This window comes from Haliaeetus leucocephalus, unplaced genomic scaffold, assembly GCF_000737465.1.
Source record: "Haliaeetus leucocephalus isolate CR32 unplaced genomic scaffold, Haliaeetus_leucocephalus-4.0 Scaffold139, whole genome shotgun sequence".
In the NCBI taxonomy this organism is placed as follows: domain Eukaryota; kingdom Metazoa; phylum Chordata; class Aves; order Accipitriformes; family Accipitridae; genus Haliaeetus; species Haliaeetus leucocephalus.
Genome location: NW_010972575.1, coordinates 538075 through 557770, shown reverse-complemented (window position 1 = coordinate 557770; position 19696 = coordinate 538075). Strand labels below are relative to the sequence as shown.

The 19696-nt window shown below is 36.4% G+C and overlaps 1 protein-coding gene across 2 annotated transcripts in view; it reads right to left on the bottom strand.

The window, feature by feature from the left end:
* UHRF2 (ubiquitin-like with PHD and ring finger domains 2, E3 ubiquitin protein ligase) overlaps window positions 1-19696 on the bottom strand; it is a 92901-nt gene that overhangs the window by 52963 nt on the left and 20242 nt on the right. For both annotated transcript variants that reach the window (XM_010586052.1, XM_010586053.1), the window contains exon 4: window positions 4982-5200. In XM_010586052.1, coding sequence (XP_010584354.1) covers window positions 4982-5200 — 219 coding nt within the window. The remainder of the gene's footprint in view (window positions 1-4981; window positions 5201-19696) is intronic.

The window sequence follows — 19696 nt, the reverse complement described above, 5'->3', positions numbered from 1 at the left end:
CCATGAAAAATCCCAGCAGGCTTCTTGGACAATCAGAATCTATCTTGATTTGAAACAGTTGTGTTGATTCAAAAGAAGGTCTTTTCTTCAGAGGAGGTGACCAGCTCCACTGAAGTCATAAGAGGAGGAAAGAGGGAAACAAAATTCACCCTTTCAGAAGTTTTGTTGCCTAGAAGAAATATGCCATTTTTATGTCTGTGCAAGAAAGCTGCAGGTGAGTTCTTCAGCAATTAGAATTCTTATTATTAGGATACCTGCTGATACAGCACGAAACCTATTTTTAAAAATGGCTCCAAGTAAATCTTCTTAATATTCCACATATCAGCAAAACAATGTCTTCCCAGATCAACCAGCAACAGTCAAAGATGCTACATCAAGTAGAAAATTATACCACAAAAGTATACAGGCATCAATAAGGGATAAACCACACAGACAGAAATTCCAGGCCTAAAAGAAGAAACACAGTATGAGAACTACACTATAGGACACCTACAAATTATGACAACGACTGTGACATGTTGATTATCACAATACATACTGAGAGGGATAGGAAATATGGTACTGTTATTTTTCTAAGTGTCAAAACAAAGTACAACTGCCAACATTTTTTTTTGGACCAGCTAGATAGAAATCCACAGAAACACAAGAACTCTTCGAAAGCATCCAGAACAACGTGCAAGACTTGTTTCCCTGTTAGTTCGCTATTCTGTAACGTGTTTAAATTCTGTACGTTTGCAAAGCTATAAAAACAAGTATTATGTATGACTTCGAAAATCGGAAGTTAAATATAAATGGGAAAAAACTTCTTCAAAAGAAGTAAAAGGAGCAGCTAAAAGTAAAATTTGTACAGGTAGCATAAAGTCTGTGTAAAAACATCATACTGCCTTTTGGGAACAAAAATATGCCAGACATAAATAGAAGGAGTCTAAAAGAAGTTAAACAGGAACGTATCCTACCAAAAAAAAACCAAACCAACAAAATAAAAAGCAGAAATTGTGTTCAAATGAGGAAGGCAAGCCCCAGATCCAGCAGGTTACATAGAAAAACATAATAAGCATATTTTAAAATTAGAGAGATTGATCTGAAAACAAAACAGTCCTTCCTTTTTGGGAGCAGGAAGCCTCACACAAAAACCTGCAGACCTAAAAGATGACAAATATAAAACTGAAAATTTAGGACCCTTTCTATTACTTTCCATTACCACTGCTTGCGTAAAGACCTCAAATTCATTAACTATGCACTTAGTCAAAGAGGTATAAAATCTGCAGAGTAAACAGATTTTTTCTGATATTCTTGTTTAACTCCAAAAGCTTAAACAAAATACAAGTCTTGGTATTGACAGAGTCCTTGCTGAACTTAAACTTTAAAAGGCTGACTGAAGATAAGTAAGAGCTGATTTTGCCTCTTGAAAAAAAGAGGCAAAATCTTTTTGTATCTCGAAGTCTAGCACAGAGAAAACACAAAGCACCATTTGAACTACTTCGGTTTGATTTGGTGTGGCGACTTTAATCATGTCAGCCAGCTCCAATGTTAAAATAAATTGTGAACAGTTTGCCTCACAACTACCCACCAGTAACAGGCATTTGATACATGCCCTTTAAACCGCAAAGACGACAAGTCCTATTACTCTGGATTACAAATAACTGCTTTCATCATGAAACAGCATATACTCCCAAAAAAGAAAAACAGAAGATGTTCAAAAATAGAGGTACACCCTCCGAATTTAGTTAAAATTGGTTCAGAGGTACCACACACACAGAGACCATACTGAACTGTAAGCATGCGCACAGTCATGGGAAACCTGTGGTCCTAGGCCCATGTACATTCATTCCATGGTTTCCCTAGTATTTGTATCTGAGACACAGTAACTCCAGTTTGGATAGGTTTTAGACATCCTGCAATGACAAATTTCAGTTGCAATGCAAATACAGAACAAATGAGAATTATTAACATGTGGTCTGTTCTTCTGTATAATGATGTCTTTTTATCCTCTGTTCAGTCTCACTCCTCTCTTTGATAATATTCTCTAATGGGTATCTGTTTCCCAAAAGACAAACTAATGATGACAGACTGTACAGGACATTTCCTTCAGGTTATGACTGAGACATTAGTAAATGTAACACCTAACAAACACACATGTCAACAAATACAGTAAAAAGAAGTGCTCATCACGTGTTCTACCAGCTCCAAAGCATTACCACAAACAGTACATGTTCTTGTTATTTCTTGCCATTGTGCCAACAGCTTCACAAAATCTTTGTCAAAAGCAATCAAGATCAATAAACCAAACATTCAACTATTGCATACAAAACTGTTTTATACAAAGCCTGTTTTGACATAATACCAGAAAGGGAATAAAGTCCAAGCCATGAGTACGTCTGAAGCAACCCTAAGAACTCTTGCCTCCCTCTACTGCCTGCTAAGGTTGTTCGTAAGTAGTACACAAGTAATTAGTCATTAAAATACAATCAATCACTAACATATACTAATAAAGCATTCAAAACAGATTTTACCTTTATTTAAAACAATTTGGGTAATAATGCTTACCATAATGCTAACATTATGGTAAGAACTCATGATAACATATCAATAATATCTTAAATTACTGAATACTTCTATATTAATCATTAACGATTAAATATTAAAACATAATTCTAAACTAATTAATATTGTGTATTATATATTTATATTAGCATATTAATATATATTAATAAACATTGAAATACTAAGAGATTGGGTTTTATTTTGCAAATGAACTTACCTGAAATGTAAAGTGATTCTTGCAGCAGCATGATTCTTGCACAAGTTTATGAATACTAGCAGATTTAGCTTGTACTTCTACTGCTAACTGAGAGGAATGACTTAGGTAGCACAGGTGATACAGAATTATTCCTTGATAAATTTCAGAAATGGCAGGCTCAGATAGCCTTACTTTCTGCAAACTAGTTGATTACTAGTGTATACAACCTATCAACATATAAATGAAACCTGAAATCTTAGTCAGGAAGAAAATTCACTGAAATAAGATTCCATTTGAAAAATGGACTTAAATTCACCATCTTAGAATAAGATACTTGTTGACTGTGCCTTTTTCTCCCCAACTCCTTTCAGAGGATAGTAAGTGTCAACACTATGGGGAACCCCATGGTACCTGCCACAGTACCCATGGTGTCTGAAGCTGCCATCTTCAAATTTGAAGCATAACTATCAGCTTATTTAGATTAAAAAAAGACTATCCTATAGAGTTCCATCCAGCAAGAACAGAATTTTTTATTAGCCACCATATGCTTGCTTTTGCCAATGTAAAACACATTTTTATTATCATATTTTAATAAATGGGAAAAACTCTGAAAGAATCCATGCAGACAACAGTTTTAAGTAAGGTTATCAACAGACATCTGAACTTCATGTAAGCTGATATCTGGACAGTTCTGTTTGTAGAAGGTCATGAAGTCCATCTCTGATTCACCAAATGCCATACAAATATTAAATGCGTTACAATGAAAATCTTCATCTCTCTAGACTGGCCTCCATTTCTTAATCTCTTCTGCCTTCCAAGTTAATAATTCAATCTACTCAATTTCTTTTTGCTTTACATTTGAAGGTTGGGTTTTTTTGGTTTTGCCTACAAAACAAGCCCATATGCCTGCTTTACTTAATACAAGACTACTATAATGCACTGACATTGTCTAGTAAAACTCCTGTTATTCTAAAATTAACAAACATCCACGAAACAAATTTTCATTTACTTGCATGATTTACCAAGTCAATGTCTTTCCTATTTCCCAGTACTAGATATGACTGCATTTTTTTACACAAAATATTGAACTGCACCTGATCATAAGTCTTCTGTGTGTCTCTTCCAATTAACCATGTCCTACATTGTATGTCTTCCTACAGATATAACAATTCTCCTTTCTCATAAAGAAAACTACACTAATAAGTGAATACTCCAATTCACTTTAAGGAATATACTCCCAGAACAATGATACTACTGATTGAGTAAGTGTGGGATATACCAACATTAAATCAATCATTTCTTAAGTAAAAAGAAATGTCTTTTTAGTTCCAGTTTAATTTTAAAAATGGTTTCACTCCTAACATATAAGTACTCACGCACACCCCTCTTCTGCAAGGATGGATGTGGCAGACTGGATCCATTTGCCTTTAGTTCTTTTGTGTCAGAAAAGCATAATGTTAAAGGAATGAGGAAAGCTAATGAGAAGGAGGAGGAAGGTTACAGTGAATTCCTCAAGGGGACTGCCAATAAAGACTGGTCATCTGTTCATCCCTAAGAAGGCAATCACACAGCTTGCTGACAGTAATATCATATGGATTTCTGAAAAAAAACCCAAAACGCTGCTCCTAAAGAACTATACACAACTTTTTAAATGAAATAGAAAAACAAAGCAAAAATACTCGCGTGAGTTCAGCCACATGAAAACTCATTAGTCCCATGTCCCACAGTTCCACATTTTACTTATCAGAAGCTGTAATACCCACATAAATATTTCACTCTTCAAAAAATTCCATTAGCCAGTTCAGAGAGTTTCTCAAACTGTCAGAGATGACTAATACTCAGTGAGACCTAGGGGTTCCCAATTATCTCAAAAATTACTGAAAACAGATTTTTCGGTTTTCAACAGAAATGAACATATATATATATATGTTAATATAAATGTATAAATATATAACATATAAAGGAATATAAATTAAAACACACTCTAATCAATTTGAATCACAGATAATTCATGAAACCTTATGGTTGCCTCCAGCTATCTCAGGAAATGTAAAAATTCTGATTGATAGCTACGTCTGCACACCGTAAAAAACCATGCACTATAATTCCATGACTCGGACAGCTGTGGAATCAAAGTATGACATTAATTTTAATCTAGTGATGACTAGTATACAAAAAAACCCAACAAACATACTTTATATGATATGTAGAGATTTTATGAGTTGGTCAAACAAATCTTACCCCAGCAGAATTTTAGCATGAACCTCTTTGTTAGTCCTTGAGATTTCTCTCAAAGAGGTAATTTCTGCATCAAACCAAAATCCTCTTTCTTCTGGAGTCTCAACATTGTAGTTAACCATCACCACATCACCCACTTTTAGTTCACTCCATTTCAGAATGGTTCTTGCTCGTGGTCGAAGATTACTGGTGTCCATTTCTACTATACCATTCTCTGGGTACCTTGAAAAGTAAAACCAACAACAGTAATGATTACGACCTCTGTAACAGTAAGAAGTAAGTCACAGACAACATTTTTCAAAAGTGTAAGTTTTTAAATGTGCTTTGGGCATATAAGAAACATAGTATAAAAATCTGACCTACTATCCTTTTGAAAGTTTAGTTTTCGCCTAAACACACACCAGGAATTTGACTAACCTCAGATGGAGAAAACAGCCTCCAAGAGTTTTCTCTCAAAATAAATTTAAATAATTAAGTAAATCTACAAGCACTGGATGACTTTTTGATTGGAATGCGATCAAGTTTAAGGTTTTGGCACACATGTGGCCCCAGTTTGCTCCCAGTAAAGTCAATATTCCAATTAAAATGACAATGAAATGCAATGAAGATTAAAACTAGGTTTTTCAACTCAGCACATTGCTAATTTAGCTTTGGTTTCATGCATTTGTTACATTTCCATTAACTTCAGTAACAACACATTCAGGACAGTTCTTAAAAATTTGACCCTACAAACATAGTATATCAAATTCATGTGGTGAATACAGTTCAAGTCCACATTCCATGCACCATGTTAAAAAAAAAAGTCTAACTACACAATGCAGTGAGAAACAGAACTAAGACTCTCAATGAGATACATGAACTAAGAAATTCAAAACGTTTCTCCCTTTAAATTACAAAACCAAAAAATCTAGAAAGAAATATGGGAATCATCCCTTCTCTTGACAATACACTTCTCTTGATGTAGTAAGCAATGTAAGATTAAAAGAAATTAATGGCTCGCTAAATCATAATTAAGAAATTTTGGTTGATTTATTTTTCACTGCAACTTGGTGACTTTTTATGCAGTATTTTACATAATATTACCTACAAATTGCTAGGGTTTGTAAGAGATTGCTTTCTTCCTCCTGTGTTGGTGTATGCCATCACAGCACATATACAAAAATCAAGGAGTAACGAATGATTTCTGAAGAGCTCCAATCCCTTTCCAAGTTGAGAAAGACTCATTTAGCAGAATTAAGATAGTGATACTTGACAGCACTACAACTAAAATCCAAGAAAGAAAGCTTTTAAGACTTGAGATTAACTTTTCAGTTTAACACCACAGCCTTCTTAAGTCCTCTGTATAAAGGCAATAATTCATGATAGTAGAGCTTGTATAGTTTGCACATGTGCTGGAAAAACAGCACAATATGGACATGATGAAAACATCGCTTGCAGAAAAAAGCTGGCCTGTTACAAAAAGTAACAAGTAAGATGCTAGACTAAAATGAAGTTCCTTTCTCATACTGTCTGTAAGCAAATAAAGAATCTTCCACCATTTAACTAGTACTAGATGAGGTCACAGTACAAATTTAACAGAGAAAATGAAAATAAGTCTACTGCCTATAAACAAGTGCTATTAAGAGTATTCATTTTTCCTTCTTAACAAACATTGCTGAGGAAGATACATTGTAAATTACATTTCTACTAAGCAACTATTGGTACTTTAGCAAGAGCACTCATGCTTTATAGTTAATATACCTTTATCAAACAGCACTGTTAAATCATAAGGGCAAAATTCCACTCTTACTAATAAAAGCATGGCTCTGTCACTTTCCAGAATGCCTCCCTGTAGTGAACAAGATCATTTCAAGGTCTTGGAGAAATCACACATTGTAACTTACTACATTATTACACAAAGAAATACTAAAGCTACTGTCATTAATAGCACAAGGCTCTGATAGACTATAGCCTGAAATCCGGATGTCTACCCCTAAACAGTTGATTGAAAGCCCAATGATGTAATTGGAGACATTTTAAACAAGTTCATTTTGCTTTGTTTTATGCCTTCCACTAAATCTAACACACCAGTTTGCTACTACAGATAAGGCAGGGGGGAAGGGCTAGTCCTGGCATTCTATCTCCAGGCATTTCTTTGTCCTCTGCCATGCAGGTATCTAGAGAGTGCCTTAAACCACAACAATTTAGAAGTGGCTGTACCTTTAGAAAAGCCAATGGCCAAGTAAAAAACCATATCCTTAACTACTTACAAAAGTTAAATCCAAAGATTGGTTTTTCCCCAACATTTTCAGATCCTAATTATAAAAATCTGCATGACAGGAATTATATCATACAAAGACAGGTGCTTGGGATTGAGCCACTATCCAAATGACAGTTTCATATGATGTAACTCTCCACAGTTCCCAAATTTTTTTACTTGGTTTTGTTTCCAATTTGAGTGTGTACTGCAAAGCTAACATTTGTGGTTTTACCTTTATGTCACGCAGCTTTCCCTTAAAAGAACTATTATACAATTCTACTATAATAGTTATGAATGTTGTAACTGTAATATCCACAAAAACCATAAGACAAATTCAGCTACAGGTAATAAGACAAAGCAAAAAGCAACTACAGAGATAATGTCTATTTTATTGAGCACCTGAATAATGACATTGAGTTATAGTACAACGGGCTACTGAAATCTTAAGACAGCTATGTTTGAGCTACTGGTCAGTTCCAATCATCTTACAATAAACCCTTCCTAAAGTTTGGACAAGACAGCAAGCAGCACACAGTAAATGAAGACTCAGTTTACTTGAACTCCAAAACAAAAATAGGGCTTAAACATCAGGAAACTGAAGATGATAGATAAAAAATAGACATCATTTATGTATACAGTGAAATAATCAAGTGAGAAGTACACATGAGATCAGTGGGATTGCAAAAACAACCAATACACATTAAAAAAGTTCCAGTGCCACTATCCCTCGCCCCCCTGCCCCCGTCCCCCCCATCAAAATGTGTGACTTAAAACAGTTTACATTCATAGAAACTTAACTTTGATCTGAAAAATCTATTCTCTTCTAAAAATTAAATTCCTTCAGGTGGTTTTTTCCTGGGAGACCTTTGGACAAATGTATTTTTTACTTAAGTATTTTTTTGCCAAATTCGGATTTGTGTCATCTTTCCCATCCCTATACAGCTCAGAACAGAAACTTTCCTACTGTAGTGCTGAGGAACTTCAACGATTGTCATTGTTAACAATAACTCTATCTCTCTGCTTGCAAGTGTCTGATGAAAGAACCCAAACAAAGGAGACTGCTTATCAGCATGACTAGAATAAGATCACTTACCAAAAGACACCCCCAAGGTCCCCGTTTACAGACAGAAACTAACTGTTTTCCAAAGAAATAAAAGGAAGGCAGACTCTTCACTGAATACATTTTTCCTCTTACTGGCTAGTCACAAACTTAAGCTCAGAAACTTTGGAAGAAAAAAGATAGCATACAAAGAGGTGAGATTTCCTATGTCAGTATTCACCCCTCTTTTGCCTCAGGTTCCAGACATTGAATGTTTTGGTGCTGTGCCTTTACATATAGAAATATGCTTTTATGGACTTCGGTGAATGCTAGCAGATACTTAACCATTCACATTTGTCCATAACTTGACACCCCAGGCAGAGCAGCAGAAACAGCATTTATCGTAAGCTTTTGAGTTAGGCTCAAAATCACCGAGTCACACTATGTATGTTAAGCACAGTACCACTATTCCCCATTATACTAAGCAATAAGTAAACAATACTGCCACAGTAAACTTGTGCCCTCAAATGTACCTCAGTTTACCTAAGTATGGAAAAAACACACTCACATTAGAAAACATTACTATCTCCATGTTTGTTTTCCCGAAGTTTAATATGTTATTTGTAAAAATCCCACATTAATTAAAACCTAATCTCCTAAATATGCAAGAGTAATATTTAAATATAGTATCACAAAAAAGGAATACGTGGACTTGGGTAGATAAACCCAAACTTAAAAGAGAACAAACATGATCTTTTAACAAGTCTCAAGAATGAAGTGAAAAAACCATTCCAGCAATCTATAATAAAGGACTACTGTTAGACATGAATGTTTACTGAAAGTGTTTTCTTATTTATTGAGTCACTTTTAAAATCCTGAAATGACCCTCAAGAGAAAACAGAAACATTTTCACAGCAGTGTTCTAATCAGACTAGCGTAAATTTGATACAGTTGAAATGAAGATCATGACACAATTCAACCTTTAAACTTAAAACAGTTGTAGACATTTTCTTGGTTTTCCACGTTCTTCATGACACTTGGCACCTAATATTGAAAAAAGCAGACATCATAACAGTAAGCATAATCCTACCAGTTCAATGAATACCGCCCGTAAGAAGTCTCACGTTCATCATTAAACTGTATTTCCCTGTAATATTTCTAACTAAATACACTAGCATAGCAAGGATTTGAGATTTCCATCTATGTAGACAGCTTCCATAGCAAAGAATTATCCATGAAGTAAAAATTCCAGTATTTCTTGGCTATGGTCAGTATCTGCTCATTCCTAAAATGCTCAAATAAAAAAAATTAAAAAAAAAAAAATTAGTTCTATGTCAGAATATACACAAGTCTGCTCAATTTACTGAGAACTTGCAACATATCCTTTAACGCTTTTCCCAGCTGTTACCAGAACAACTGAAACTGGAAAGATAAAATTCTTGAAACGGAACACTTCCCCATCCCCTCTCCATACTACTACAGTAAAGAATGTTAGTGCAGATGTGCAGTTTCTTAAACTGTTATTTTCCAGTATAAACAGAATGAAAGCATAGGGTTTTTTCCCAATTAACAAACTCAGAAAAGAGTTTTTTAATATACAGCCAGAATGAATGAACAGAAAGGCACAAAAGAAGAAAGAAAAAGGAATTAACTCATAGGAGGTAAATATGATTAAGAAGGTATACCTGAATAAAAACTACATTCACTCCCCGACTCCCCCCAACAATTTGCTACCTGAGGAAATAATAAGCATAATTTTGCTGTAGTATTTTGAGAAAGTGAATGACACAATACTGAAAGAGCATCTAAGCCACAATTACAAATGAGAAAAAAAACAAAAAAACCGCAAACCACCACAAAAAAGCCCACTGGGATAATAAAGCTATGCGTTTGCACTTCCAAAACAAGGCACGTGGGTCTGATAACTTGTTATTACAAGAAGAAATTGAAATATTTCAAGAGACAGGCTGGAAGGAATAATGAATATCAATAAAGATAAAAATCAGTCACATGGAACATAAACAAGATCTTGAAAACTTTACCTAACAACTAATAATTACAGAATTAAGCAGCTTAAACACTGAGAAACCATATTAATAGCTTGAAGAGAAACAACTCACTTTCCTAATGATTTCAGTTCTGAGTATAAAGAAAAATTAACTTCTAGACTTACACCATTGCACTGTGTGGACAACATGGATACTCTGAAAGATGACAAACTGGAACCAGAGTATCAAAACAGAAGTTCAGAAGCTGTAAGAAATACATGTAAGGTTGAATTTTTAATACAAAACTGTTGTAATAATGAGTCTAAATACTGTGAATGTAATGAAAAACAGGTCATCCTGTGTGCTAGCTAGTGAAGTAAACAAGTCACACAATTAGTGAAAGACTTACTTTTTGAAAAACCTTTCCTCAGGTGTTCAGTTCTGTGACTGTGCAAGGAGAACACTTACAGCTAATTAAAGACAAATAAGTAGAAAGAGTTCAATCACATACTCACTGACAACACCATTTTTTCAGCGAAGTATCAGTTTTAAAGGAAAAAAAAAAAAGTTTAACTGTTGACATCTCAGTTGTTCTCTCAAACAACTACTCAGACAGCAAAGCTTCCCTCCCTTCATTTCATATGCTTTCTAAAGAGGCACAAGAAACATCTGGATTTTCTCCTCAAATATTTCCTTTTCAGTTTGCGTAAAGTGTCTACATCCTTAGAAATCAAAGCCTTACAGTTAATGCCAGTTGTGAAAACCCTTAAGACTAATACATGCAAACACTTTGAGATTATAAAACACAGATTATGCAGTCACGAAATCCACTGCAAAGGGGACAAGGAATCTTAAAAGGAATCAACTTCTTGAGATCAAGAGCAGTAGTGTGCAGCCTAGTCGCCCAAAATACTTTTAAGTTTGAACTAATATGCCTAGACAGCCACATCATAATGCCACTCTTTTTCTAACGAGGATGTAAAGAATGAAGACTTCCATGTGACCTAACAGGTCTCCTATTGTTTTAGCATTGTCTAATAATCCATATGAGAGAAAGTTTTGAATGAGTAAGCAAACTAATCACTGATATTAGAGACTAGAAAACAAAATTATGCAGCTAGGAGAGGTGCTCCAAGTAGTCACTCACACCAGTTACAAAAAAAGTTTGTTACTGACAGAAGGTCAAAAAACCGATGTGTCTCCCTTAGGAAAAGATTGTCTTGCGTTACGATTCTACTGAGCAGATGATACAGCTCTCGTTCCTCTTCCTCTTCTGAAATTCTAAAGTAGCCAACATGAACCGAAGATAACAGATGCCATAATGAAGCTATGGTTTGTAGCTCCCAACATTTCTTCGTATTTCTACCCATTAACTTAGTATCCTTCAGAAGAAATCACTCCCCAGCCTCCTCACTTCAATTGTTGCAACTACTGCCAGGAATTTGACAGCATACACCTTCCTGATGAGCACTACTTCCTGTGCTTGATGTATATAAAGAAAAAGGTCAAATATTTCAGTTAAACACGTTTACAATGGGTATTTGAGAAATACATTGTGCGCAAGGGGATGTATTTTGGCATTTCTTCGCAGAAGACAAAACATAACTGTTTGCATCATGCAGTTCCACTAATGCTGCTCAAAGCAGCTACCTCTCAAAGAGCAGTGATTTTTTTTTCCCTGTTCTGCCCCCATTGTGCAGCCACTGGGCAAACTCATTTGACTGGATCAGTGACATAAAAACCAGTACTATTCACTTAGTGAACATCAGGTTTTAGATATTTAGGAAGCAAGAACATGTCGCTGCACAGCCACACAACTACCAAATTCAATGCAACTTAACTATTAGATGTACATAGTTGGGAAGTAAGGTAAGAGGAAGCCGCAGTGGCCACCTCATCTGACAATGGCCCATAATGTCTTTTGGTCTCCAAAATCAATTTATCAACAGTGCCACCTGTGTGAATTCTCAGATACATTCTATTAAATCCCAGCCTGCTACCTTTATTTGAACATTTCACATTAAAAATATTCTGAAAAATATACCTGTTAAGCCAGTCTGATCTTAAAACCATTCCTGAAGAAAGGAATAGCAAGTTTAAGACTATTATCCTCTTGACAATCTCTTCAGCTAAGCAGACACTTTCAAGGAGAAAGTGATTATTCTTCTTGACCAGGTAGTACTTGGAACTTTTCTTCTCATTTCCTCAAAATATTCTGTGCTCTCCAACTATCAACCTGTGTCTTCCATATTACTTACATAGCACAACTAAGATTATTGACCTCTGTGACAATACAGTGAAATCCTAATTTTAACATAAAGAAAATTATTATTTCTTATATAAAGAAAATGCAGAATTGTTTGTAAATTCATTATTTTTCAAAGGTTAATGACAGCCTGGACTATAAATGAAACTCGCCTGAAACAGGCAAGACTCTTTTGGTAAGGATAACGGCTACAGCAGGACAGAGCATTTTAGAGTTCCAAGCTATCACAGCCTTTCAAACAAAATACCTTAGAGTTTTTTAAATTTTGTCTCTTCCCTTTATAAAAATGATGATCATTAATACCTTTAGCCTTCATTGGGAACTGTTTCTCCTCACACCACTTTCAAGGTGAACTTCTCTTACTGTCTGCAACCCTGATTAGTCCTGAATAAATAGAACAGATATGTAAGAAAAAGGTTTAAATAAAAAAACCTAATATTCCTGACAATGAGAATTCCCCTTGTACCTGAAGGCCTTGTCTTCCTGCACTTAAAAGACTTTCAAAGCTCCTACAACATGAAATAATACGGGAATAAATGTTTTCCATTTGAGCAGGATGAGATCTAGGGAATTAACATTTTTTTTTAAAAATAAGTATTTCAAGTAGGATCCCTCCCAATTTTTTTCCTCCTAAACTGTTTTTTCATCTTGCACTGTTCCTCATCTGTCCAAATAAAGTTTGTTGCCCAAGTTCCTATTTTTGTATTTATTTCAGCTAGCATGAGGCACCTATGCCCCTAATGTGACTCAAACACTTCAGAAACAGAAGCAAATAAGCTTAAAATGGTAAAAAAAGCCAGCCAGTCTTACAAATGCTTCTCAGTCAGAAGCAGAAACAAAAATGAAAACACAGGAGTATTGAGTTGCCGGGTCAATGCATTTTAGTAGTGTTTAACAGCAAACTTTCCATCTTGAAATGAAAGCTACCACTAACAGACTGATACAACTGAATTAGTTCAATTTACAGTTAGGAACACAGGAGTCCAACATCACTGAGATCAGTCCCCTTTTATTACAAGCTACCACATATACTAATCTTCTCTTGGACTCCTTTTATGATCTGAGGGTCTAAAATTACTGTGGTGTTTTCCTCAATAATTTTTATTTTTGTGACATTTTACACAGCTTATGGAAAACAACTGGCTCATGAGAGAGACATACTGACTGAAGCTTACAGGTATAGTGATGGCATATTCTTATATGCTGACTTTTGCATGCACAAAACATCTGTTGGTTCTACTTAGCTTCAAAACCCCAACAGCATACAGGCTCCAGGATAGATAAATGATGAACATGCACATGGAAATGATACCTCAGAGAAACTAGTTGCTCTTACATATGCCTTCTATTTACCTCCATCAGTCTATAGGCACAGTCAGTAGCTCCCCACACCCACAGTTCAGACAAAGCAGGTTTCCAATTTCTTCATTACACAGTAATTACTGTAGGATCGCATCCAAGGACAGCATAGTTTCTAAACACATGCAATAGCTAGTACTAATATTCCACAGATATCCAAAACGGTGGCATTCTTTAATAATGTCAGAATTTGAAGTATATTGCAACTTAAGGTCTGCCTTAGCAGTCTTGCAACAGATACTCAAATTAACAGCATCCATTGAGACCATCTCCAAGATCACCGTATCTTTTGATCGTCCAGCTAGCAGCACAAAGAGACACAGGGACCATCTGAAGTAATTGGTCCCAAGCAAGTTGTACAATGCCTATTCTATCCAACTTATGAAAAGCTACACAATTTGAAAATAATATAGGAAAACTAGTTTTCTAACCAAAATCAGAAGCAGGCTGAATCTTAGTTTAAGTCAAAACCTAGACTAGGTCCCAAAAGAAATCTTGCAATATAAAAAAAAAAAAACCACGACACAAAACTGAAACCCACATGCAGGCAGTCATTCTCCATGTAGAAGTGAGAGAAGTCATCTTGCTGAAGAATAGAAGTAGCAAGCTGGTTGCCACAGGCTCTGAAGGTTAACAACAACTATGAGTTTTCTACTCCATTAATGATGAGGATCCCTCAGACAGTGCAGCATTCTCACCAAACCCAGAAGAAGCATTAACTTTACTAAAGTGCAAGGAGAGGAGCCTGGGAAACCCACTGAAAGATGGCGTACTGATACGGAAGCAAGGACTAATGTAATAATCCTCAAAATCCATCAGACAAAAAAAGGTATCAACCAAAGAGCTTCTCCTTGAAGAGGGACACTAATGGACAACAAGAACCATAATGTACTTGGAAATTTAAGTCCATCAAGTTAAAGTCTCTTGTTCACCAACAACAAAGTCTATGTTAGTATAATGGAACATTAAGACCTAGGGAAGAAAAAGTTAAAATCTACTCTTAATAAATCTATTATTAGAAATACTCTAATGTCTGTCTGCACAGATCCAGGAACTTGGTAAAGCTTTTAGGAATCCTCATAACTAATAGTAATGGCCATCTAGCTACCTAAATTGCCAGAATCAGGCTGGGCATGTAACTCAGTGTCATCCCACCTCACACTGCTTTTCAGACAGGCTCTTTACAGCATCGAAGACATTCATGTAAATGTTTATGGATCATAAAAACATCCAACACATTCTACACAGAACCGACACAGACTTGACTATCATCCCTCCGGCTGAGACAGAGACCTCAGACTACTTCCACATCTGAAAGAGTTCAGAGGGCATCACTCCACAGCTCATATTAAGCATGAAGGAAACAGATGATACCTCTTGGTAAAGTATCTGGTTCCCTAGAATAACCACAGTGTTCTTTATGACACATCAGGCAGATACTACCTCAAGATTTAATTTAAACTTCTCTGTTGATTGATATAAAATCTGAGAGGGGTATCATCAGCCAAACATGACAGCCCTGAAAAAGTTACCTACACTTGAGCCATACTAAATCTGTACTTGCATATAGGTAGGCATACTGACATTTCTCAGGCTGCAGAAACATCCAGCCTTCCTGTGACTACTGTTGAAAGCCTTCTTCAAATGGAAGGCCTTTGTTACAAACTACTTAAACAGGAAAAGACGGCATTTGTTTGCAAATCAGTAAGTCTTTCCACTACTTCAGAGAAGAGCTAACCATCAAGAACCAAACACTCACAAAGTGAGAGAACTGTCTGCCTGAAACTAAGTAGACTATATATCCAGTGGTGCACACGCAACAAATATGGAATAGAGTAAGTTAAGAGGAAAGGGCAAACTTTTGTGTGACAGCACTGTCAGACATGTCTTCATGGTGCCACACTAAGCTACTGAAGTATCCCGCTCTTGATTTAGAAGTGATTCTTAAGCAAGCTGTGGTGGAAACTACCAACAGTTATCTCAGTTAACTTTAGGGTCTAAGCATGTGTTGGATTCCTCACGAGTCCTTTCAAATAGGGATTCAGCTTTCTTCTGTTCAAGACAGGTTCACATCATCATCTTCTGTATTAAAAGACAGTTGCTCGGAGCAGAATAAAGAAATGTACGACAGCAGTGTATGAAACTTGATAGCACACCCTTGACTTCCAAATCTTCAATGGTTCTTTGTGATACCAACAAATGCAAAGGCGAAATGGGAATACATCGAATAAAGTGGCAAAAGGGGAGGAAGACAATACTGCTAGAAATAGGAACACACCTGTAAACAATGCTGTCTCCAGGGAAAAGGCTGTATTCACAAACTGAATGCAGAATATGGACTATGAGGCAAAAGGCGTATAGCCACAACTGGATGCCAAAAGAATTGGTACTGACTGAAGATCAGCATTGATAAAGCTGGTACTTTGGTCTCTTCCTCATTGATGAAGATAGAGCTCTTAAACAAGCACCACAAGCCTTTTGCATCTTTGAGCTTATAAGGAACTGTGACTCCAGTTTAATCCGGAACTGAGAAGTTCTGTTCCTCCAAATGGCACTAAGTTTTCTGTAAACAGAGCCATCTCTCTGCAGAAATATATGGGCCTTACAACTATTGCAGCAATTTAGTTAAATGCTAGGCATACAGCCTCAGGGTGGGGGGGTGGGAATCACAACAGAAACGGCTCAGCTATCCTGTTCTGTACAAAATCAAGGAGGGATACGTAGTACCTCCTCTCTGTAGCAGTCACAGCTGGTAGGAGAGTTCTGTTTAGCCATAAGGTAGTTACCCCTTTGAAATTACTATAACTAAGCTCTTGCTCAGAAAGGTTAATTTCTCTGAATCATGTTCTTCGCTAGAAGAGCTCTGCCGTATTTTCCCATTTCCCATTCACTGTAACTACACTATTTAAACAAGAAGTGGAAATAAGAGAGGAACAAATGAAAATAGCTCCTCAGAGGAGGTACACTCCTATGAAATGAAGGATTAGAAGAAAGTGGGTTTTACCAAGCCTAAAACTGCAAAACAATGTATTTTAAGTTTTGCACAGAACTTGTGATATGTAAATCTAGCAGCACTATTGCTAAAACCAGCTTTCTTACTTAAGGGATGGACAAGTCCTGCTTCATCCTTTAAGAACAGCTGTTCTTAGGAGAACATGGTGACCTAAAAGTTACCTTGTTGAGAAAGAAGAATTAATGATTGATTGGATTCTCCACTTGATGGGACTGTCAAATGTTTCCAGCTAGAAAACCAAAGCCAGATGAACATCAGATCTGTTGATGGTGTTCTAACTACTTTCAAAGAATCAGGTGTGGAACATACAAGCAAGTCAGTACAGACCCAGCCTCCTCAATGCAGAGCCACAGGACTACATAGAACCACTGGCTAGGGCAGCATCATCCCTCACTGAAACTGGTGGAGGAAGGGTAAACACACCACAATTTCTGGACACATTTTGGATGTACATTCTTAACTAGTTCTTCATGCTCTTTGACAGATTTTCTTACCACACCCCAAAATCTTCAAAGTAGAGAGAAGTGTGCTCCAGTATAAATTAGTCAGGCAATTAAGGCTAAAGGTGAACTTCCCTGACAAGCACAGTCTGTGAGAAAATTACTGAGGTGAAGTTTCATTTTTGGATAAAATTCCCAGCTATGCAGTTCTGAGATAGATGGTGTCAAACAACACAGAACTCAGTCCTGAATCGATGAATACAGTGTGAATACCCACAGGACAGCTAAGAAAAGAAAGCAAAGAACAGTTTCAGGCCTTCATCTGAGTCAAGACGTGGATCTGTGTATTTTGGAGACAACTGAGGTGAGACAGGCCTGCCCTAGAGGACTTTGTTGCAAGAACTGGGCCTATAATGATGGAAAACCCAGTCCTGAGATGGGGTTGCAAAGATTTCCGGTATCTCATACATAAAAATCACTATTGGTGTTACTGGTTCCAGCCACTGGGGGCAGGGGGAGGAGGGGGAGGATGTTGCTTTGTTGTTGTTGGGGTTTTTTTTTTTTTTTTTTTTTTTTTTTGGGGGGGGGGGGAGGGGGGGCTAAGGCCCCACAGGACTAAGTCTGCCACAACACATGGTACAGTGGTACAGTAAACTTTATTTACTATTCACAGTGAAGCCTCAGATCAGAGTGAAGGGGCTGGAGTAGACCAAGTCAATGCACTACAGGTGACATATCCCTCAACTGTAACCTTCTTTTTGGTGAGTTTTTCTCCAAACTGGAAGGATATAACAGGCACAGAGGGAGAACCAGTCTGGAAACTGAGCATCAGTGACAATTTGAGAAGTTGTGGACCTGTGTCCACCTCTGACACATATTCCTTCCAATGTATTCCAGTAATTTTTATGGCTTTACAGGCACCACACTCATGTCATCCATTTGTAAGCGATTTTTATTCTGTTTCAGATAACAATAAGTGCTTTCACATCTTTTAAGAATATACCTGTTGTAGACAAGGCGGAGCTGAAATTATGCCACCCAAGAGAATCATCTTCTTTAAGAGATAAGATAAAAGGGAAAGGAGCTTCTCCAAAACAACACAGCAAGGACAGACTAGAGAATGCTAAGTACATCTGGCAGCAATATGCACAGTCCAAACGTGAAGAGCAAAACACCCAGGAACAGTTAACTGCAGAAGAAGATAGTACTAGCAATAAAATATGAACCTTGAAGAACAGGAGTGAAGAGATAAAGTAGATGAAAAAATTTCTGTAGCAGAGAACGAATGTGTGGCAAAGCACACCATGACCTCCCTATTTATCCACATCAAGCATATAGGTGGCAGGATACATGTGTGGTCTACAGACAGAGGTAAACACTAATGTATGAAAACAAAGTGGTGTGAGTGCCCACATAGCTACCATATGAATATGCACGTTAGGTAACACTAAAAGAAAAAAAGTGAGACCTTGAAAGATTTGTACCAGTACATTCATCAAAAACCCAATCACTGATAAATGTACAAGTCTCACTTTCCAGAAAGCCTTCCAACAGTTTTTCTTTCCAAAAGCTCAAACTTCCAATACCTTAGACTGATCTGTTAAATAACTGTGACTTCAACCACTACCTTGCAACATTGTGTTTCTGTGCCTTACTTAATTTTGTTGGCTAGGAATACACAACTGCTATACATAATCTTACAGTAAAGACTGTTTCCACTTGCTGAAAGGTGACAGGTAGATCCTGAAGTCCACGTAAATATAGATCAATCTCCTTTTTTAAGTTTGAATATGCCCAAGAAAAATCAGACCTGTTGTGAAACATTTTCTACTTTTGTACTTTTAACTCATGAAAACCAACAATATCTACAAAAAAGGAACATAATTTCACTGCAACAGTTACAAACACTGTTTCTCAGAAATGGTTGCCCAAGGCTAACTTACATGTATCCACACTACTGTAAAATTAGGTAATCTTAAAGCCAGGTCTTTGAAATCACCACAATAAACATGTAAATTCAGAAGAAAGTATTTTCATTTTGATCATACTGGTTGACTAAGTTATTTTCATGTATTTCTCACAATATCCAATGAAATATTTACATTTCTATTTCCACCTTTTTAATTCTCTGACATTTTAAGTAGAAAATTTACACAGTTGCAGATATAGAATCTGAACTTAACATAGCTAAAAAACTGCATTAAATTGTATCTGCTACTAGTAAGAGCAACAAAAAAGTGTACTAAGTCAGATTCACAGCTACATATTAAAATAACTAAAGTTGATATAGCTGCTCTAAAAACGTATTTTGAAAACGTACATTTAGTTAATACTGAATATACATTACAGCCTTCTACCTTAATATTAGGTTGCA